At 39.2% G+C, this 21,314-nt stretch overlaps 4 protein-coding genes across 10 annotated transcripts; 2 read left to right on the top strand and 2 right to left on the bottom strand.

Annotated features, from left to right (window-relative positions):
• Positions 1 to 530: 530 nt before the first annotated feature.
• LOC105698735 (putative ATP-dependent RNA helicase DHX57) lies at positions 531 to 5,616 on the bottom strand. The gene is made up of 12 exons (XM_012423223.2): positions 5,219 to 5,616; positions 5,009 to 5,141; positions 4,753 to 4,937; positions 4,212 to 4,657; positions 3,622 to 4,139; positions 3,164 to 3,474; positions 2,550 to 3,039; positions 2,072 to 2,457; positions 1,849 to 1,970; positions 1,452 to 1,774; positions 762 to 1,376; positions 531 to 683 (listed from the first exon to the last, which is right to left on the bottom strand). Exons 1-12 carry the CDS (start codon positions 5,284 to 5,286, stop codon positions 540 to 542), a joined length of 3,741 nt encoding a protein of 1,246 aa, XP_012278646.1. The 5' UTR covers positions 5,287 to 5,616; the 3' UTR covers positions 531 to 539.
• A 58-nt stretch (positions 5,617 to 5,674) lies between these two features.
• On the top strand, positions 5,675 to 12,904 carry LOC105698737 (sodium/hydrogen exchanger 7). 5 transcript variants are annotated; one of them, XM_012423228.2, is made up of 12 exons: positions 5,684 to 5,981; positions 6,983 to 7,191; positions 7,453 to 7,530; positions 7,599 to 7,675; positions 7,765 to 7,974; positions 8,050 to 8,300; positions 8,388 to 8,590; positions 8,688 to 8,953; positions 9,022 to 9,073; positions 9,378 to 9,569; positions 9,642 to 9,731; positions 10,786 to 12,904. In XM_012423228.2, the coding sequence occupies exons 1-12, from the start codon at positions 5,738 to 5,740 to the stop codon at positions 10,852 to 10,854; spliced, it is 1,941 nt and encodes a 646-aa protein (XP_012278651.2). In that variant the 5' UTR covers positions 5,684 to 5,737; the 3' UTR covers positions 10,855 to 12,904. The 5 variants fall into 5 exon arrangements, with proteins under 5 accessions (XP_012278652.1, XP_012278650.1, XP_012278651.2 ...); XM_012423230.2 differs by having other exon boundaries at positions 9,363 to 9,569; XM_012423231.2 differs by having other exon boundaries at positions 5,689 to 5,981; positions 9,363 to 9,569; positions 12,342 to 12,904.
• A 43-nt stretch (positions 12,905 to 12,947) lies between these two features.
• LOC105698736 (muskelin) lies at positions 12,948 to 18,544 on the bottom strand. 2 transcript variants are annotated; one of them, XM_012423224.1, is made up of 12 exons: positions 18,345 to 18,544; positions 17,888 to 17,957; positions 17,673 to 17,815; positions 17,405 to 17,609; positions 17,076 to 17,268; positions 16,761 to 16,996; positions 16,400 to 16,680; positions 16,148 to 16,322; positions 15,842 to 16,045; positions 15,534 to 15,746; positions 15,165 to 15,407; positions 12,948 to 14,988 (listed from the first exon to the last, which is right to left on the bottom strand). In XM_012423224.1, the coding sequence occupies exons 1-12, from the start codon at positions 18,431 to 18,433 to the stop codon at positions 14,752 to 14,754; spliced, it is 2,289 nt and encodes a 762-aa protein (XP_012278647.1). In that variant the 5' UTR covers positions 18,434 to 18,544; the 3' UTR covers positions 12,948 to 14,751. The 2 variants fall into 2 exon arrangements, with proteins under 2 accessions (XP_012278647.1, XP_012278648.1); XM_012423225.1 differs by having other exon boundaries at positions 15,534 to 15,725.
• On the top strand, positions 18,013 to 20,910 carry LOC105698740 (uncharacterized protein C19orf47). Of its 2 annotated transcripts, XM_012423239.2 has the most exons (4): positions 18,013 to 18,313; positions 18,681 to 18,832; positions 19,163 to 20,254; positions 20,342 to 20,910. In XM_012423239.2, the coding sequence occupies exons 2-4, from the start codon at positions 18,814 to 18,816 to the stop codon at positions 20,482 to 20,484; spliced, it is 1,254 nt and encodes a 417-aa protein (XP_012278662.1). In that variant the 5' UTR covers positions 18,013 to 18,313; positions 18,681 to 18,813; the 3' UTR covers positions 20,485 to 20,910. The 2 variants fall into 2 exon arrangements, with proteins under 2 accessions (XP_012278662.1, XP_012278661.1); XM_012423238.1 differs by lacking the exon at positions 18,013 to 18,313 and having other exon boundaries at positions 18,629 to 18,832.
• The last annotated feature ends 404 nt before the right edge of the window (positions 20,911 to 21,314 follow it).

Below are 21,314 nucleotides of genomic sequence, written 5' to 3'. Positions count from 1 at the left end.
ACGATACTGTCTGCTAGCATGTGCAAATGTGAGGTTAGGTCAACGCCTTCAGATGGCGCAACCGCGTTAACTTTTTCTTTCTCTTCTCGACCTACGCGGCATATATTGTAAGCGTTTAAATTGCGCGATCAGCAGATTCGATCAGCACTTGTGCGTAATATCGGCCCTCGAATTGCGTTTCATGAAAAATGTCATTGTACACCAATCTTAGCATACCAGTATTAAAACAGTTGTATATAGTTAGTGTAACCAATTTTGTCTTCGATTTAAATTTATCAATGCTGACACTTTCTTCTCTGTGAAGATATTGTATCATTAAATAAAATTCACTAAAGTAAACAGCATTAGTGCAGAAATAAAAATATATTTATTAACTATCTCTTCGCTATTATTCAACTCCATATATTTTCTCAGCATTGAATTTCATAATTATATCTACTTATGTTATCGTGGTACTGTACATATATGTATTTTTAACTTTGACTGGAAACATTCCAGGCTATGTTAATATTCTCAAACCTTGATCCTGAACTTGCCTTTCAGTCTCTCGTTACAATACTTACAATAGTATTGATAATTCTTTTACCCTGCTTATGGTTAAGCAGATTCAACAGAGGATCCTGCATCTTTAATTCCAATAATTTAACTAGTTCAATCCTCATATGCTGCAAAAGTTGAGCAACCTAGAAAAAATTTGATCGTGCAGGTATCGATGGTAAATCAAAATCATATATGAAAAGTTGATATTTTATATATCTTACTCTATGGGATTCTACTCCAAACATAATCCATCCATCCTCCAAAGATAAAATGAAGGTTCCGCTGTGCAGTTCTATGTCGATACCATATGCAGAGAATAAGACCATCGGCAGTATCGGTACCATAGAGATGTCTCTAATGAAGATTTTACTGGTTTTAATTTTCTCTTGAAAGACTAAGTAAGGGCTCGTGAAGTGGCCTACAGTAAAATTAACAGAAGACGGATGGATGTTTACGTAACCATCCTGTTTGGTTTTAAATTTTAATTCCTCGGGACCAGGTTGCCTTGGAATGGCTCCGGCACATTGCACTTGAAACGATTTTTCCGGTGTGAGTACTTTGACAACGTTAGGATACAACGCTGCACACAGTAAGCCTTGCAATAATTTATAATTTTCGTTGTTTGCATTTAATTCATATCCAGTCATCTCTAGCACTTTGTCTACTCCCATTTGTCGCCTTGTCCCATTCACAGGGACAAAGCCGATTGAATTTAATAAGTTCAAAAATTGGTGCTTTATATCGGCCAACATTTGCAATATTCTTACAGACAAATAATTTTCGTTGGCGAATGCTTGGCCGGCAGAAAAACTGCGCGAACAAGCTTCTAACCATTTCTGTAACAAATTAAAAAATGATTTATGTATTTCATGACAAAAAATTTCAATTAAAATTGATGAAGGGAATCACACCTTGTACGCTTTTAATATTGTTAATTGATCCGAATTAGCAGTAGAAAATTCCTTTTTTTTTGCATCTACGGCAGTCTTTTTATCGAAAGGCGCAACGAACGGGCTTTTTTGAGACAAACAAGCTGCTATGGTCAGCGCACTGTCTACACATTGAAAAATAGCACCATACAGTATTAATTTTCCAATTCGGACATCGACAGGCAATGCGGCTAGGTGGTGGCCCAATGGTGTCAATCTGTAATCGGAGTCAAATGCTCCGACATCTTGTAATCGCTTTAATGCATCGGAGATACTTTCTCTCGATGGTGGTTCCACCATATTACCTAAATCGAACAAAATGAAAAACATATCAGTATTTTTACAAATTCTTTCTTCTGCGTTTTCTTTAACTATCTACCTAAAGTTTCATGAAAGTCAACGTCTTTTCCTTTTAACAAAATTTGAATGCGTAGCAGCAATGGTTCCAGGGATATTCTCAGTATTTCAGGAACAGGTTGGCCCAGGAAATGATGTTTAAATCTGAAATAATTGGTCGTCAGAAATCTTGCTGATATCCTCTGCACGTACCTACCTACAGCAGTGCTTCGGCAAGTAACGTCAATCAAAAAGAAGTTGTGTACCTATGAGACGTGTAAAGGTGTATGCAGACTCCCGGCATAACACGACCAGCTCGACCCTTCCTTTGCAGAGCATTGGCTCGCGAGACCCAACAAGTTTCTAAACTTTCCATATTCTGGTTGGAATTAAATCTCGTCTCTTTCATCTTCCCTGTGTCCACTACAAATACGCAATCATCTATCGTTACCGAAGTTTCGGCTATGTTTGTACTAAGAACCACTTTCCGCATTCCCTCCTTAGGTTTTCTGAAGACTAAACTCTGTTCTTCGCTAGAGAGCATCGAGTGTAGAGGAATCACGGTAAACCTGCCGGTCCTTTGACAAAATATTTTACTCTCATTAAGAAGATTCCTCATCGCAATGATTTCTGCCGAGCCAGGTAGGAATACCTGAAAAAAGAAAAATCAAATAGGAAAACTAATTAGCCGCAAACGAAACCAGTAGTTAGACGTCAATTTCGTCAAAGAGAAAATGTGCTTACCAAAATGGATCCCGCCCTCGGGTGATCGTGTTCGCCGTCAACGATCCATTCCAATACTTTCTCCAACAGTTCATAATTAATTTTCTCATGATTCATAAGATACAGGTTTTTATAAGTTTGCTTAGCATGACCCTGATATCTTCCAAGAGTTTGAGCAAGTGTCAAATTTTCATCAAGAATATTGTCTCTTGGAGGATCATTGGATGCAGCCTCGACATCTGCAGCTTCCAACTCGATCTCGAGTTGTTCGGATCCCTCCCGAACTCTTCTTGCGAACCTGGAGTTCTCTTCGAGTATATAATCTGCTCGATCAAGGATATCTTCCAGGAAGATTTGCTCAACCGGAAACGTCCTGCCGGGAATATCTAGAACAGGGATTTCCCCGAAGTAGGACGAGAACGTATCGCTCTTCAGAGTGGCACTCATTAAAATTATTTTTAGGTCCGGTCTTTTTCTTCGTAATTGCTTCAATAGCATTAACAGAAAATCGCTATGGACAGAAATACAAGGAAACAATAAAGATCGAAGAATGGGATTATATTACTCACAGGCTTTACGAGATTCAAGATATTCTATTTAAGATTGACAAAAATGGAATGTAAGAAATAATTCACCTTTCCGCACTTCGTTCATGCACTTCGTCCACTATGACATGAGTCACGTTGCGCAACTCGGAATCGCTGCATAGACGTTGTAATAGAATTCCTGTTGTACAAAATGTTAATCTGGTCCACGAAGATAATTTACTCTCCAAGCGTATTTGATATCCGACTGTATGACCTACGCGTTCGTCTCTTTCTGCCGCTACCCGTTCAGCTACTGCTATAGCACTTATCCTACGAGGCTGCGTACAAATGATTTCCGCATGCTCTTTACCTTTGTCGGTTCTGTTTACAATCCAATCATCCAGGAGGAACTGAGGAACCTATTTTGCATTACAATTACATCGAATCATCTTTCTCCGTTCTTACGATTTGGTGTTTTCGAGCAAATTCATATATCTTGGAATGTTGCAATCGCTTATTGGAAAACACAGTATTTGAAGAAATAAGAAAATTTGTCAGAACACTACCTGAGTACTTTTGCCGCAACCTGTTTCACCTGAAATAACGGTGACCTGATTTGCATATATGATTTCGATAATTTCGTTCATTTTTGACCATGCTGGCAAGTTCCTCCTAGCTTCCTTCATTTTTTTATATCTTGTACTTTTTTGCTTTTCCATAAATTTAGTCCGAATTTCATCATCTTGATTAACTATATCTTCCCAAGGTATTTGATCTCGGTGTCGACCAGTAGAACTCTTTTCATAATGTGTGGTAACACAGGTTGCATCGTTGTTCGAAAGTATAGGAAAAAGTGGATCATCCTTATCTAAGAATTCCTCTTTACTTTCACTAAGATATGATTTCATTTCACTCTCGTTCTCCAACAGAGAAATTACAGAAAATAAGGAAGGGGTACCATCCACACTGTGTTCTATTACCTCATTGTGTAATCTTCTAACAATTCTCAGATATTCTATCTTTGGACACGCCATTTCATTTTTATAGAAATAAATAAATGGTGGTTCATAAGGGTACATGCAGCCTAAAAAAATATTAAGGTCAATGTTTTTTCGATTACTCCCTTCCTGGAAAATTACGTTTTAGTTGTACGTACCCTCAGGGAATCTAATTTCCAATGTGAAATATGGATCGTCCTTCACTTCTTGTGTTTTTGGCTCCGATTCTGGTTGACGATGGAGAAATTTACATTTTGCTCCGAATCTACATTTACCTTGTACAAATAATCTACATATTTCCTTGTTATCTTTCTTTGGTTTCTTCTTTTCATTACTTTGACTTTTGTGCAATAAATACTCTAGCTTTAATTTAATCAACCAAATTTGATTTTTAATCTTCTCTATGAAAGCATCACCGTAAATCGATTCTAGAGCCAGTTTCTCATCGGCCCTCTTTTCCATTAAATCATTGAGTTCTGTATCGTTTAAGTTCATTTTTGGTAGATCATCAATTTCATAGTATTTACGAAACAGAATTTCCAAGGCCTTTCCCAAATCGCCATCCGTGTGTGCCAATGCTTCGGAACAATGCGAGGAATGGAAACTGTTGAGACAATGGTATATCAAATTATGAATAAACCCTACTTGGTATTAATATTTAACTCACGATCAATTTTTAAACAAGAACTTAATAAAAACCTATAACTTTCCAACTTCGACGTCGCGAACTGCCTTGTTATTTGCTCCTGTGTTTTAGGTGTAGTGTCTCTAGTCGAATAATCGACAACACCTTTTATCACAAGGTTACCTCTTTGCATCCAATACTGCTTTCCCAGATTTGAACGTTTCTCTTTAAATTCTGAAGCATCGCATAACCGAAAGTCCTGTTACAAATTTACATTTATTCATCATTATGTCACCGCCATTATCTCAACCGTTGAACAAGGGAACTTACAGATCCATAAATATTTCTCAGCGTGTCATACAGCTGTTTCTCAGATTCCCCCGATATCCTTAGTATCTGCATTTCAACTTTAAGCGAAGTAGTTGGCCGACTTCCATTTTCGCACCTCCCAGCTTCCTTAGTTCTTGCACAAACAATTTCATTATCATTACCGAAATAAATAAAATCAGACTAAAAACTTAGATTTCATCGGAGACTCACTTGTTCTTGGTGTCATTCTTAACCTCTAAAACGAGATCCTTCATCAGTTCAGAGCTGAGATAATCCATTTTTATGGATATTTCGTTGAACGCTATATTTTTGGAAGAATCGATCGTTAGGATGTTAAACCATTACGTCGTCTACAAAGTGCTTCGTTGCTGTGCTCGATCCGAAACGTTAAGTGAAATAAAATCATTTTTGCATGACACGATTCTTCCTTTCCCGACTAATCGCCACAGTATTAAATCGACAGAGACCTGTTGAGCATGTTGATAGGGTGGTAGCTGACAGGAGAGCCGCGAGAAGCAGACCATGTATATTGATACAACGTATTTTACCGACTGCGCAAACTGCATCGCTCTCGTTTCAGAGGGAAGCATGGAACGGTTTCAGTGTCCTCTCGCTAGGCGACAACGTGTCGCGATAGCTGGGAAACACGAGAAACGGACCCTCTCTGTTCCCTGGTAAAATCCGAATCTAAGGTCTACGATCTCCGGAGATGACACTTTTCGAGCCAACATGGTCGCGGGAGTATGTCCGCGAATCGTCTTACTCGGGATTTCATGCGCCGCTCTCGTTAATCTCAGTGCGGCCGCTAAGACGGACATCGAGCTCGACGCGAAGGCGCAGTTGCTGCATCGCCTCGATAGCCGCAATCTCCTCCTCTACACCTTTTTGTTAATATTGACTGTTTTGACGATATGGACTTTTAAGCATCGCCGTTTGAGATTCGTCCACGAAACTGGCCTAGCCGTCATCTACGGTGAGTCGTCTGCTACGCTTAACCGTCAAACTGACAGTTCGGCGCTCTCCCGACTTCGGCTTCGAATTACTCGACGTAAGATCTTGCGATCTAAGCATCGAGACGCAATTCTTTCGCTTCGGTGACGACACTCGTTAAAATTGCTCAGGTTATTGCGATTCGAGTTAAATGCGCCGCGAATGGAGCAATTGTAATTCCGTTTACGTAAGAACACCCGCACCCTTTTGCAGGCCCTCCGTAGCCTGTTCCAGCCTGCTCAACCTTTGGGCTCTATTTGGCGACCTAACCTACCTTTCATCCTCGCGCACCTTAACCCTACAGAAGATGACTTGGATGTAATTTATAAATGGACCGAGCATTCCTCGAAACAAACATCGACGCTCGATATACGGCACGACCTCGTGACTGTCGCAGCTTGCGCGCGGACGATTTAAAAATCGGCGCCAAACCGGTTAAATGTTCGATCAACGATTCCGATTTTACGTAACTTTTCTAGTCCTGGCTGATAAATGACATTTAATTACATGGCTTATTATTCCCGGCCTTGCTATTTTCATTCATATCACGTAAGAGGCCTTGGAATGGGAAACGACTGCGAGTTCCATCGCGCTTCGTTTACGCGGTTTAAGAAACAAAGGGAGATAAATTTTTATTTGCGTTCCCCTTTATCTCAATCCGTCCTTACGCATCCAAATGCGTCAGAAGAAAATTGGTTGCAACGTTCTCCAAAGTGCACTTGGCACGAGACTCTACCGAGTTTCTCGATAGGAGCATTTCGTCAATAATAATACGCTTATTGTCTAAGGGGAGTTAATGCAACCGCGTCGACAGGTTCTCCATCGCTGTTTTGCAGCGGGAGATTAAGATTACGTGTAATTGCTCGACCGGTTCTGCGAATAAAGTATTTTTCCAAAGAGAATCGAGCTCGGAATTTTCGCTCAACGATTTAGAACGTTAAATAATATTTTACACTTGTCCCAATACCTGTATCATTTTTCCAGGATTAATTATTGGAGCGATCATCCACGTGCCCGTCGTACCCGATGACGACAGCAAGTCCAACAACCAGTCGGTAACACCGGACACATTGTGGCTCCGATTTTCCGAAGACAAGAGCGATAATGTTGTTCAAAATAAAACCTCCTATTCGTTTCGCGGGGAGATCTATAAGCAGGAGAATGAAATAGATCAGAAGGTACCGGGGAGCATTGTTAGTATCTCATCTGTTTTTCATGCGTTCGCTTTATGCTTTATGCTGGTCATTAAATAAAGGAAGCGCTACAGTAGTGGCTGGATTGTAACGAATCGCGACCTCAGCGATTTTTCTACATTGAGAATATTTTTACACGCAATCGGGTTTCCAAAATGCAATAAGCAGCAATTACGCTATCGAATAGTAATGACCGACGCTCGCTCGAGAAAAGAGATAATGGTAAAGGCGGCATTTAACGCGCTGATTATTTAATTGCAGGCAACCTTCGACCCGGAAATATTTTTCAACATCATATTGCCACCGATCATATTCCACGCCGGATATAGCCTAAAGAGGGTAAGGGTTCCTACATTCTTGCCATCTTTCTCGAAAACAAATTACTCAAGTAGATGTATTAATTTCAGAGATATTTCTTCAGAAATTTGGGCGCGATTTTAACTTATGCGCTCATAGGAACCACGATATCATCCTTCGTGATCGGGTAAGATATTCGAAGAGCAGAACACGAATGTTAAGATCTCCCCGTTGTTTAAATCCGAAATATTTCTCATCGGCTTTACTCTTTTCCAGAGCTCTGATGTATGCGTTCATGCAACTACTGCCACATTTGTCCACGTCCTTCACATTTTTGGATACGCTGTATTTCGGAGCCTTGATTTCGCCAACGGACCCTCTAACTATCATTTCAATTTTCAATGATTTACACGTCGACGTGAATCTGTACGCATTGGTGTTTGGCGAAAGTGTCCTGAACGATGCCGTTGCCATTGTCCTCAGCGGGTAAATTGACTCGATTCAAGTTTTTTCGTGCTGTTATCCATTATTTCCTTTTTTAACTTTTTCATGTAATTTCAGATCTATACAGAATTACGCGGAACGCTACCAGTCTGGTTCCGGTGGCTTCGAGACCGTAGCTTTCTTCCAAGCCCTTGGCGACTTTGTTGGTATCTTTAGCTTATCGTTGTTCATCGGTGCCACCATGGGCTGCATTACCGCTCTTTTAACCAAATTCACGAGAGTCAGAGATTTTCCTCTGCTGGAATCGGCACTCTTCGTCCTTATGTCTTACAGCACCTTCTTGATTGCAGAAGCTTCCGATCTGACCGGTACATGATGTCGCAGTACCTTGATTCTATACCCCGATATCGATGACGTCCTCATATGGCAGGGTATATTTTTTTTATTTCTTACAGGTGTTGTCGCTGTACTCTTCTGTGGAATATGCCAGGCGCACTATACGTACAACAATTTGAGTCCTGATTCTCGGCAAAGGACGAAGCAACTATTCGAGCTATTGAATTTCTTAGCCGAAAATTTCATATTCAGTTACATCGGCGTGTCGATGTTCACGTTTCCAAAGCACCATTTCGATCCTGGATTCATCTTCGCAGGATTTGTATCCTTCGTTAAATTGCAGAGTGGTATGAACCTCGCAAACGCGTTGACTACCAGCGAAACTATTTTTTTAAATTTCCTTAACGATGAAATAATAGTTCTGTGCCTTATTGGGTCGTGCAGCCAATGTCTATCCTCTGTCGTTTTTGTTGAACTTGGCTCGTAAACCAAAAATCTCATGGAACTATCAGCACATGCTCTTTTTCGCTGGTTTAAGGGGAGCTATGAGCTTCGCCTTGGCTATTAGGAATACGGTGTCAGTGGCTCGTCAAGCTATGCTCACGACGACCAGTCTGATCGTTATATTGACTGTGATTTTCCAAGGCGGGGCAACTACTCAAATGTTGAGTTGGTTGAACATCCCGTAAGTACGTCGTAAGTTAATAACCCATCCGATGCGTCGCACCGATTGCAATTGATTTTCTGATTTAGGGTTGGCGTAGACGAGGAGGTAGAAGGATTATCGTATAATAGTGTTCGCAGTGTAAGTAGTTCACGAATCTTTTTATCGATTTCAAGTTCGAGATACTTATCCTGGAAGTATCGTAGAACTACGTATTCGTACATCCGGTCACGTTGGAGCTTACGGGGTTATCGTTCCGTATAGATCGATTAAAAATTATTCGGAAACCGATGGCAAATTAAATTACCCATTTGTAACTCCAGCGTTTGAATGGATGGCTCGTTTCGCGAGTCCCCTCGGACATAGAATCCCGAGAGCTGACGCATAACTAGAGTGAATTCGTAACTAAAGTGTCATTCACGGTTCACAGTATAATTCTATGCAGGATGGCTCCCTTCCGGGAGGTGGAACCTCGGAAGTCAACGAGAAGGCCCTACTAGCCAGGATCTGGGGTAACTTCGATACTCGATACATGAAGCCGCTGCTAACGCATTCCAGGCCGACGCTCCTGGAAACGCTTCCGGTTTGCTGCGGCCCTCTGGCCAGAATTCTCACTACGACGCAACAAATGACCCAGGTACTACTATCACGCGTATGTCTTGCGTTTCTAGAGAGTCGATATACATATGCGATGATTTTTCTACTCAAGGATGACACCGTAAGGAATGGCGGTTCGGACTTGGACCTCTGCCCGGACAATCGTGAATTAAACGGGCCACGTAGAGCCAGTACTCAGCCGGTGAGTTTCCATCAGCCTAATTTCAGTTACACTGTCAATCCGTGTTATCAGCCTAACAATACGGATCTGAATCATCTGGATGGACCTTATGTAATTCTTAACTTAATGAGGAGGTAGAAACGGAACGGCACGTTTGCGCACCGCATCTTTGTTTCTCCTAATGGAACCCTCTTAGCCCTTCGAGCGGGACAAACGTATATACATCTTTGCAGACATTACTTTACATTATGTCGTACGAGAACTCTCTGCTCCAAGGGTTAATGGCACGCATCGTGCTCCGTAATTACGGGCCTGGTCGATTCTTATTGGTTCGTTTTGGTACTTTGTAAAAACGAAAACGGGGAATGAATTCTCTACATTGTAACCATCTATCAGTAAATGCAACCAAAGGCTACTAACCCTTTCTTTATCCTCTTGAAACGTGCATCGACTAATATTTCTGTTGATATTTAACCACCCTGACTAGCGACATTTATGCATGCGGCGCTCGAGATACCGTATCCAAAACCTAACGCTATCCCAATCCTCGATTATTAGTTTAACGAATGCTCCGAACCGCATGTGGCATCGTACATACCTAACTTAACCGTTCTCCCAATTCGATGACAGATTTATAGGCAAAGCAACGCGTTAGAAAAATTTGCATAGCAGATCTCTAGACGCATATCTATTGAATATCATTACACCGAACAGGGGACACTTCGCGAGCGATTGAGAAAAGGTAAATTCAACGTGTGAGCTCTTTCGAAAAGCTTGGCCATTGACGATTACCTCGTATGCGATTAGCGGAGAGTTTGAACGCAAAGATTGTAAAATAAATCTGTAAATACTAAGGTCACACGTGCCGGTTATTAAATATGAGTTTAGTACTTCTCAAGGTTCTTTGATACGGCAGTTAGAACGACGTGCGATGCTGCAAAATCTGGTACACCTTCGTCAAGTCTGTCCTCTGTTGCTTCGGGAATTATTTATGCGCTTTCGTTGGGTCTTTCTCTAGCAAATCCGATCAACGTTATGTTTGGAAATTCATACAGAATTCGAATCGACTTTCTAGACGAAAAGAAATGACGTGGACCTGAGAAACATTGGATTGGAAGGATTTATTCCATTACAGACGTTATGATGAAAGAGAGTCTAAAGCAAAGGAAGGTAGATCCTTTCTCGATGAAAATCCTTAACGCATTTCCTGTTCCCTCAAAGAGGCAAGACACGTGGGCAAGTATATTATAGCGACTTCTTTGCGAATTAAACACCACGAATGTCCAATACGTACAAGAGAAAGAACAGAGAACGATTAATTTGCCACGCAGCCCCACAAATGGGACGACCAACGACTTTTGTCAATCCGAATTTCTGTCTTTTCCGGAAGAAGCGAACGAATCTGGCGAAGAGTGCAGTGTTTCCAGAAAGAGAGCGAGAGAAGGGATATTTATTCGCATTTACTATTTATAACGGTGTCTTCGTGTTGTGACATTAAAGATAATGTGATTTATCCTTGTAGCATTCAGATCGAGAGACGTTCTTTTACCATTGTTACAAACGGTCTGGTCATTTTACCCAACGTAAGGGATAACTGTAATTTCGCACATCTCTGTACTTATAATTTATTGTCGATTTTTCATACAAAGAGTAGGGAGTACTTAACGAGGTAGAAATAGTGCAAAAACGAGAACACCTGAATCGCGCGTTTAGTCGAAGGTTTTCTATCAAACGAATAAACCGTAGAGAACGTCCCACCGAAATTCTTCGAAGAGAAACGATCGATCAACCGATAACTGTGGGTGACCCGTAATGAGCTTATTTAATGGCGTTCCTGATCGAGCTCCTGCTATCCTTTAGCATTATCGATAACTTTTATTTTCAGCAGGGATATTTATTGGCAGTTCAATCGGGAACGCCATTAATCAAGTTAATTCTGTCAGACCTGTCCTACGATGTATTCAATAGAATAGGAATAGCGATAACTCTACTTTCCTTCAAGTGCAGGAAAGGGGTTCAAAACTTGTGCAATATACCTATTACAGGTAATGTCTTAAAGAGAATGATCGCGACGAAGAAGGCGAGAAGAGCAGGAAAATGAATTTTGAGATAGGAGACAAAATACCTAAAAAGGCGAAGCGCGTTATCCCTACTTTTCGCGTACCATTGTGATCGAATTGATCTACATTCGTTTACGTGCAGGAATTTATCCTTATGTCCGTGATGCAGTTTTACGGGGCTGTGAAATGAATTTAAAAAGACGTTATACGAAAGTGTTAAAGGATTCCCTCAACAAAGTCCGAGGGAGCTGGACATTTTTTTTATTGCGTTTTAAATCTCATTAAGAGGGTATATACATTTTCTACCTGTAGTTAAAAAAAAAAATTTTAAATAACTCACCAAAAGTCTTAGAGAAGTGTAATAAATTTCCGTCTGAAATATTCACGTGCATTCTACATTTGCATACATCATAGATACCATATTAGTGGGTGCTGGTCTCGCTAGAATACCCTTGACATGCTCGTACCTAACACTGAAAAAACTAATACCGCTTGATCACGTTAGCCTTTCGTTCGTTATTGCAGTGGTAGCTCCGCTTTACTTTTATACATAAGACCACTTGTTTTTCAGAACTATAACAGTGTGCATCTGTGAAACGAGCCAAGGCCCTAGTTGCGGAAATAGGAAACCATAAATGCCCTATAAAAGCTCGATCCGGTATCTCCAATGGTCTCTATAACCGTGTATGTATAGCGTCCTAGAATGCTGAAATTCAATCTTTACTCTTCCTTATCCTGTAACCCGATTAAAACCGATTACTTCGTCCCTTACATCTTAGATTATTTAGAGACATCTAGGACCGAGGGAAGTGTACGTGGCGTAATAAGTAATTTTAAACGATAACGAACAGAGTATTCGAAGGCGTATATACCCTCTTAAACTTCCACATAGATATCAACGTAGCTCGGGAATCACAGGAAGAATCTCTTACGTGTACCATTAATTTAGCGGTGGTTTTCTTTAGGGAATAACTTCCGAACAACCGACCAGAACTAAGTCAAAAGTAACTGATACTTGTATGTGACTGTATATATGATTAATTAGTAAGCGCCATCAAATTAAACCGTTCTTTGTGTATATTGTAATTCAGCGGAAAAAAAAAAAAAAATAAATTACACTTCATTGGCACTGAATCTACCTGACAGCTGATCGTGTAACAAAGAGTCAACGAAATAGTACCGGAAGATAATATTCTATATTCTTTCGTCACAATTGTCATATAGTTCTCTCCACAATATTAAACAAACATTAATAGCGTCGATACAATTTCACTTTCAATAAAGAAGACCTGAAGTGTTCGTTAAACCAACCGCTTCAATTTAACGTCTCATAAGTCAAACTATTTCGAGTAACATCATTTACACCAAAACGCCGTTCGTCCTCCTACCCGACGTGCTTACAAAATAGAAGGATAAACTATTATAATAGTAAAGTATAATTACATTTAAAAATTTCATCGCATTAGTTACCCTCTGGGAAAGACAAGTCTGTCATTTTAATTACACAATCATTTCATCAGCCTTCGCGAGTGGTTTTTTGGTATCCGTTCAAATCAACACGAATGAAATTTGGAAAACACTAAGTATAAAGATATAACAAATGTAAAGATCATGGACTTTTATATTTATATACAATTTTCCTAATGAAACAAAAATTTATAAGATACTTCAAAAAACCTCCTCTCATACTTTGTATACCGGGCTGATTATTTTGTTCGTCGACTAATCGAGGACTGCATGAGAATCGGATGTTCAAAAAATATTTCCTTTTGTACTAGGTTTCTAGACAAAGAGAATCATTTATATAAAAAGCCTCGCCTTTCTCAATCAATCAAGGAACAACGCTCAATCGACCAGACTTAAAGCGATGAAATAACGGAACACAATCAATAATCCATTTTTCGAATAATCTAATCTAACGAAGAGCTGCTCCTCTAACCTGCGTCAGTCCTCTTAGACATCATCATTATACAATTTCACGCCGGTCCTCATGGACCTCGTCATTGATCACTCATACAACATTATTTACAAGACTAGAATCTAATCTTTCACTTTTTGGATATCTTACGGATCATTACACAGACATAATTAATCACGTGGTAATTATTACCGAATACGCACTAAGAACGATGCACTCATATATCATAGCGCTTTAAAAGGATGTTTAGGTAGTCCTAGGTTTCCGTGACTTGGCGACTCGGAAGATGTAAAGTATACCCTAATTGAAATTACATCGGCAATAACCATAAAGTATTACATTACCTCCGGAAAATAAGGAAACACATTACGGAACGACTTCGTTGTAACATAACTGAAGTTCGAGAAGAAAGCAGTCATGTCGTCACCATTCAACGTTTGGATTAATTGAGACTAACTGGGAAATGTCAAAACCGTTAACAAATAAGATCATCGTGTTTCGAGAGGAAGAAGCGGAAGGTAAGACAATGATGCGTTACATTTAGGAAGACTTCTAAAAACGATCGACCGTTTGAAATGTTTTTGCAGCAGCACCGTGGAAACGAATCCCTATCATGAGATTAAAATTGATTCAATAATTAAATACCGTTTCCCTTTCAGCGTATTGCACGACCAAGTTCATCGAGTATCGTGCAACATGTAACAACTGACTACAAGACATTTTTAGTCACCGACTGACGTTCGCTTGAAGAAATGATACCTTACGTGTCAGTCGTAAGAAGGGAAAAAAAATAACTAATGATACACTGATACGGTAAAGGTGCAAATGAACGTCCTAAGGTTTAATAAATGGCGCATTTCCATATCCGTGGGTTAGTTAGGATTTTACCTCAAAGGGATTTTAAGGAAAACGTAAGAAAACTTGACTCCTAATTTGTACTGCTCGCAAGCCGATTTCAAAGATGGAAAAAATCAATTGTCCCAATGTTGGAAAGAGAAAAGAAAATGTTTACAACGGGAGGTTTGAGTATATTATTGACAGGATTCCTTTAAAATGATGCCTATCATAAGGGTAAAAGGTCAATAAGATTAACCCGAGGTTGTGTCAAGGATTCCGGGAAGAATTCTGTCAGTTTGTCGTATAACTCGGTTCTACGAATGTGGATATCTCGAGCCGTTAAACTCTGTTGAGTATTGTCACCGGGGAAACAGTTTAAACTCGCACGAAAATCGTCGTTATAGCTGAGGTTCTCCATCATTCTGTCTTGCTCCCGAAAAAGAACGGATGTTAGAGACTGAAACTAAAAAGTAAAAACATCTTGACAAACAAACGTATTTCTATACGTTCTTCGACGGGATCCTTTAATTGACTAGATTCGATTCCGTCTATGTGCAAAAGACCCAACAATTGTTTCTTTAAATTATTTCAACGAGGAACAGGAGATCGCAGGGAAACGATTAGAAATACATTAGTTACCTCTTTTGTTTGTTCAACGTCGTTATGGTCAATAATCTCTGAAATCTTCGTTTGCAGATATTCAAGAGCCTCGACGCTGTTCTTTGATGCTAGTTCTTCGAATTTATGTTTTCGAATAATGAGCTGACATTTTCTGAGGATTTGTTCGTGGGGGGGTCTGCACAATCTCAGCTGCCAAAAATCGTCGAGCCTCAGTTTCGGCAAACATGATCTCCCTGGGTTTCCTCCAAATAAATAATGTACCTATAATGTAAGAGCTTCGGTGGAGTATATTTTTGCGCCACAGTAGCCATTATTTACTTTATGTTACAAATGATCAGTCAACGATCGGCAATATGCATACTTCCGGAGAGCACCTATGTTTTTTACCTTCTTCACGTGATCGTAGACCAACTGGTGCGCAAATCTAGGACAAGGTTCGTAATCTTGCATTTTACTCCAATACTTTTCACCGACGTTCTCATTACGATAAATACACGTCCATTTGTTACTTTTAATACTATAAATCCAAAATGAATTTTGAACGTTGTCGTATCTCTTATCCTTGTCCTTGCTCAATCCCTGTATAGAAATATGTGTTTCCTAAAGCTCTATTAATTGAGACTCAGAAAACAATAGTAAAGAAAAACCCTTCAAGAGGCAATACAGAAAAAAATCTCGAATGAGCAGATACTCACAGAAAGAACGTAAATTTCTTCCAATTCCGGATCGATCGTCGCCCTTTGCGTGAACCCAGCTGCAGGAATAAGGCTGGATTCTCTGCTACCAAAGTCACTTAAGTTTATATGCTCCAAAAGCTGTGCATCGACCTCGTACGTAAAAAAGTCATTGAGATATTCCTTGTTCCTTTGACCAGCAAAAATATACAGTTTTCTTGAACCCTTCAACAAGATCGATAAAGCTTGTAGATTTAACAGTCTTGTACGCGTTGAATGTACAACTTGCACAATCTTCGATATGAAATTTAATATATCGCCATTTACCGGATGAAATAACATGGAATGTCCAACTCTTGATCTAATAGTAGGCATAGTCGGCGGACTTGGTCTTGCTATGTCGCATGCTAATCTAGTCCAAGTTCCTGTCGGGACATGATAAGAGTATAGTCCAGAGAATATGGGTTCCGTCGAAGACACGATACCTCCATGATCTTCCGAGCTACAAATACAACGATTACATGATACGGATATTATTCACATAGCGCATGCATTTCTCGAACAAAATTGAATACCAACCCTGCTGGAGGTACGAGGACTCGACCACCAAAAACATAAATTGTTCGTTTCTCAACATCCATACACATCTGTTGGTCGAATATTAGTTGAGGACCTCCCACCGCTTCTGTGTCTTCGGATATTTGCGTCCACTTATTCGATTCGATATCGTAGACATAAAAATCACTTTTTAAATTATCTGGAGACCGGTATTCCGTGTCCAGATAACGACCAAGAGTGAACAGCTGACGCCTCTCAGGATCAAGACACACTTTGTGACAGGATCTTGCACTGGGCCCGCCCTAACATTTTTTCATTTATTACAAATATGTCCTTTAAAATGTATTGAGAATTGTAAGGAACCATAAAATAAATTACTAACCACAACTTCAGTGTCTGGACAAATTAGCGTCCACTTATGTGTACGTATATTATATGCCCATAAATCAGCTAGATCTTGATTTCCATCCCAACCACCGAAAAGGTATAGTATCTCAGCTGTTGGATCCAACACCATTTGATGACCACCTCGCATTCCAGGCTTTGGACTTTCTGACGATAATTTTGTCCACACAGCTCGATAGGATTGAGCTTTGATGTAATCGTTCAAAAGGCCCACTGCGATACATTTAAATATTATTAAGTACGTATCAATTTTGGATTTTCAAAAATATTCAAAATTAAAATTAAGTCTTACTTGTAATGGCATTGGTAATGAATCGTTCAGCCTGATAGTAGTCTCCTTTGGTCACTAGTAAGTCATACAATCCAGATAACCGAGGATCTTCGAGCGGTACTCCGGTAACCCTTTGAAGCGTTTCAACAACCTCCAATTGTTCAAACCGACGGAAATGCTTCATGCAAAGTCTTACCACCTCTCGATGTCGATACTACAATAGAATCTAAGATCAGAACTTCTACAACTTTGTAGGATAATTATATTTTAATACGTGTAAATAAGAAAAGGATTGATGTAACGTAACAATAAATTTTTGCATTTAGCAATATTCACTTTTAAAATCTTACCAAATTGATCCATTCAATGCTAGGTTTAACAATTCTTGGATTATCCATCCCACATAAACGAATGTACCAAATGGAGAAATTAAAACTAGGCCCCCATGATTGTAAAGGAAGAATTTTAATATATCTGATAGGGAAATAATGTCCTTCGGAACCTTTAACATGCTTCAGATCAAATGTTTCCGGTACAGAGTCATTTTTTAAACCACTGAAAACAAATATTAAGAATATGTTGTAATGAATGAGAGCACTATCACCTATAGGAACTTACCTTTCCAATAGTTCCATCATGTTTTCTGGTTCCAAACCCCCGTACACTTTAAATTTCTTAATATTACATACATGAGTCCTCTCATATTTGCCAAATGTGATTGTTTTGACTATAGATGGTGATTGCAATTTCAAGATAAGAAACTGGAACATAAATCGTAGAAGTATTATCACGATAAACCATTTTGTATTCCTAAATACACTACGCGTCTTTACCTGTGGATGGTTGTCATTGTCCGACGACCATCGGGAAGCTTGATCCGATGGTTTATCTACTAAGATATTCCTGCAACGCAACATACAAATTCTTATGGACAAATTATGGTAACTTGAAGAAATAGATGAAAACAGGTCGTTTTTTTGAGTACACTGATTTTATCAGTGATAATATAACTGTCAGTTATAACCGACTTTTTTGAAACGCTTAATTGATCGTTCAATGCCAAGTAAAATTCCAATCGGCTAAATTTATGTAGACGTACGAGATCAAGTTAAGAACTTTAAAGTTGCCGTCAATGTAACGTTTGTTGTCAAAAGATCTGTTGCCTTTACGTTAAGATTATCATCAGGAAGAGAGGGGAAAACTTGGCAGGCTTGAAACGGGAGAAACGTTTTGAGACCGTTGTCGGTCGGAAAAGCAAGGTTAGAAAAACGGACGGAGAAGAATACTCACTCAGGCACGTAGGTAGAGGAGAAGCTGGAATACTTGTAGATTCTGTATTCTAATGTCTTTTGAAAATCATCACCTTCGTACGACGCCATGGCAGTCGAGTGACATACCCTTTACTCTTCTTCCACACCGGATTGTTGCTTACACTGATAAATACTAGCGTATTACCATACGAGCACGAAGTCATACATTTACGGCACAGCGTCATGGCGCCGGTCATGCCGTTGGCCCGTCTACGTAACTCTTAACCAATGATCGTGCAGCAGCCCAACTCGTGCGCAATTCTGCTTACGCGTCATTCTACCGAGTAACTTGATCTGTATTTTTATTACGTTACAGATATCTGAAATTTCGACACAAAAATGATCATTGCTCTGGCGGAAAAAAATTCAATGTGAAGGATCGTGAAATTCGCCACGATCGTTACTGAAAAAAAAAAAAAAATCTAGTACAGAAATTCATTTGCGAAAGAATGTCGGCATCTTTGTCAGGTAAATATTTATTTTTGTCACCCACAAATTAAATATTTTTCTTGCAACGGGAATGCATTCATTATTTGCATTTAAATGTTACCTCTATCTGAACAATTTAATTGGTTCGTGTGTGCAAGTTCAAAAGATTAATTTTAAAATAGATTGTTTATTGTTTTATTGACTATTGGTGAGCTGTAAATTTTAATAATTCTGCACATGTGCTTTCATTAGTACTATGTCCTGTATCGAGCACTGTATTTGTTATTAGTACATGCAGAATAAATAATTAGTTAGAAAAATTAAATTGAATATCAGATTTTTCATTCATCTTTGTTTGAATTGTCACAGCATACTGGGTGAAGTTCTTTAAAGGGGCAGGCTTTCCTCAAGATGTGGCTACCAAACATGCGGTTGTATTTTCTAATAACAGGATCAAACCAGACATGCTGCCCGATCTGGATAAGCCTAGTCTTAAAGACATGGGCATTAGTCTGATGGGAGACATGATCGCTATCCTAAGATATGCTAAGAAGGTTGTCGAAGAGACAACATGTGAGAGATTCTTGGTTGATACCGAGGATGATCCGCCAACTCCTAATCCTAAGCCTATTTTAAAACCCACAATTAAAAAGGTGGTCACCAAAGTTCCTAGCAAAAATATTTCGTCGATCAGAGCCAAGAGCGAATCTCAAATTGTCGAAAAGACAATAAAAGCTCAAGCTGGTCCAACAAAATCCATCGTCGTTAGAAAAAAAGAATTACCAAGTACAGAAAGAGTGGTATCGCATTCAGTGATTCCTGAAAAGCCACAGTTATCTCTGAAGAGAAAAGTTCAACCAGTGGCTGATGACTACGACGAAGAAGGTGAAGATTGGTCCGCTAAAATGCAGAAAAGACTGAAAGAATCTGTAGACAACAATGTCGGCTACTGTGTGACGATGCCTAAGGGAACCACTTTGAGAAGTCAAAAGATTCTTAAGAAGGCTGCTGAACAAAAGAGAACAGTATTTGACAGGTTAGGTGATAGTTCGGTAACTAGTACAACCAATTTAGCTGAGTCCACAACAACTTTTAACGTTACTGGCCTTGGTAAAGATATTTTTAAAAGGAATTCCAGTGTTTTTAATAGGCTTGGGGATAAGGATGCTAAGAAGGATGAATCTATGCATGCTGGTATTTTGAAAGATGGAGTAGGCAGTCCTGCGGCTCATGGAATTCTAAAAGCCCGTACCATTGGCTCGGCAACTGCACCTATAATCAGGACAAAGAAAATTCTAAATGTTTCATCAAAACCTACTGGCACTATGCGTGCAGATCAGGAGGTGAAGCAACATACTCTCTCTAAGGGTACAAAACAATTAATTACAACCAAGAAGGTTTTAATCGATCAACCCAAAAAATTGAATATTGTCAGGAGAGTTGCCACTTCTAGCAAATTAGGTAGGTTGTTATAAAATACTCAGATACCCAAATATTCAAATGAAGTGACGAAACCATACAGAATTTTACTTTTGTTCACTATTTTAGCTTCCGAGCACATGGTATCTGTACCAGCTAAAGCACGATTAGGAGTAACTGGGTCGACTCCTGGGAAGCAAGTAACATTTAATAGGATTGCAACAGTGGCGCACATAAAAAAACCAGGTGTCTTCAGCCGATTAGGAATGTGAACTGTAATGATAAGTCATATTATCAGTATGTGTCCAGTGGTATCTGCAATCAGCTTTCTTCTGTATATAACCTTTGACTTTCTACAGCACAAGGGAGAAAATATGCAGAGAAATAAGATGTATGTCCTTTGTAAAAAGGTATATTGCCTCACAAAATTTTAAAGAGTGAAATTATCTGACAATATACAACCAATGTATTGCCCTTTTTTGTTTCTACTACTTGTATCACTGGAATAATTTTTGTTATGAATAATGAGGTAATATTTATGAGATCACAGCAAACTCGTGTTAATTTAATATAAAACAATTTTACGACTCTGATCTCTTCTATGTCAATTTTGTTTTCATCATGGACATTGTGTGAAACTCAGTTTTTATTTCCTGTATTGAAAAGAATATAAAAATATACCTATGTTACAAAATGCACAACCCATGCACAGTGACATTCTTTAGTTTGTTTTGTTAGTTTAATGAATAAAATTACTAATTATGAACCCAAGATAGTTAACTAGCCCTTCTTTAATAAATAATATAAATAATATAAAAAATAAAAATAAGTAATTGTGAAACTCGTTAACAAGCATTTAGAACTGTATTAGCGTTCAGGAATGTCACTGGCTTATTGACAGCCAAGGTCAAGTAGATGATGGAACGTTCTGGACTTTTCTCGAAGTAGCTGGGCGTGTGGAACCTTCCAGAGAAATTGAACTAATTTCAATTCCCTAAGGAAAATCCAATATTCCATAACATTTCACATCAGAATGTCTAAAATACAAAAAATAATGAAAAAATCCGTTGGCAGGCCCGAAATTCTGTGAGGTTATATCATT

This window comes from Orussus abietinus, unplaced genomic scaffold, assembly GCF_000612105.2.
Source record: "Orussus abietinus isolate OABI.00-Male unplaced genomic scaffold, Oabi_2.0 scaffold12, whole genome shotgun sequence".
NCBI classification, from domain to species: Eukaryota; Metazoa; Arthropoda; class Insecta; order Hymenoptera; family Orussidae; genus Orussus; species Orussus abietinus.
This window is presented reverse-complemented; position numbering and strand designations above follow the sequence as displayed.

Bases quoted from the DNA above. Each gene is read 5' to 3' on its own strand.
- LOC105698740 (XM_012423239.2), top strand. The intron at 20,255-20,341 runs GTAGGTTGTTAT...TCACTATTTTAG, and splicing joins TGCCACTTCTAGCAAATTAG to CTTCCGAGCACATGGTATCT.
- LOC105698737 (XM_012423227.2), top strand. From the start codon at position 5,738: ATGGTCGCGGGAGTATGTCCGCGAATCGTCTTACTCGGGATTTCATGC. The intron at 5,982-6,982 runs GTGAGTCGTCTG...TCATTTTTCCAG, and splicing joins TGGCCTAGCCGTCATCTACG to GATTAATTATTGGAGCGATC. The intron at 7,975-8,049 runs GTAAATTGACTC...ATGTAATTTCAG, and splicing joins GTTGCCATTGTCCTCAGCGG to ATCTATACAGAATTACGCGG.
- LOC105698736 (XM_012423224.1), bottom strand. From the start codon at position 18,433: ATGGCGTCGTACGAAGGTGATGATTTTCAAAAGACATTAGAATACAGA. The intron at 16,046-16,147 runs GTAAATGGCGAT...ATCTTGTTGAAG, and splicing joins ATTCCATGTTATTTCATCCG to GGTTCAAGAAAACTGTATAT. The intron at 14,989-15,164 runs GTAACTAATGTA...TTTACTTTTTAG, and splicing joins ACGTTGAACAAACAAAAGAG to TTTCAGTCTCTAACATCCGT.
- LOC105698735 (XM_012423223.2), bottom strand. From the start codon at position 5,286: ATGGATTATCTCAGCTCTGAACTGATGAAGGATCTCGTTTTAGAGGTT. The intron at 4,140-4,211 runs GTACGTACAACT...ATATTTTTTTAG, and splicing joins GGAAATTAGATTCCCTGAGG to GCTGCATGTACCCTTATGAA. The intron at 684-761 runs GTAAGATATATA...AATTTTTTCTAG, and splicing joins TTGGAGTAGAATCCCATAGA to GTTGCTCAACTTTTGCAGCA.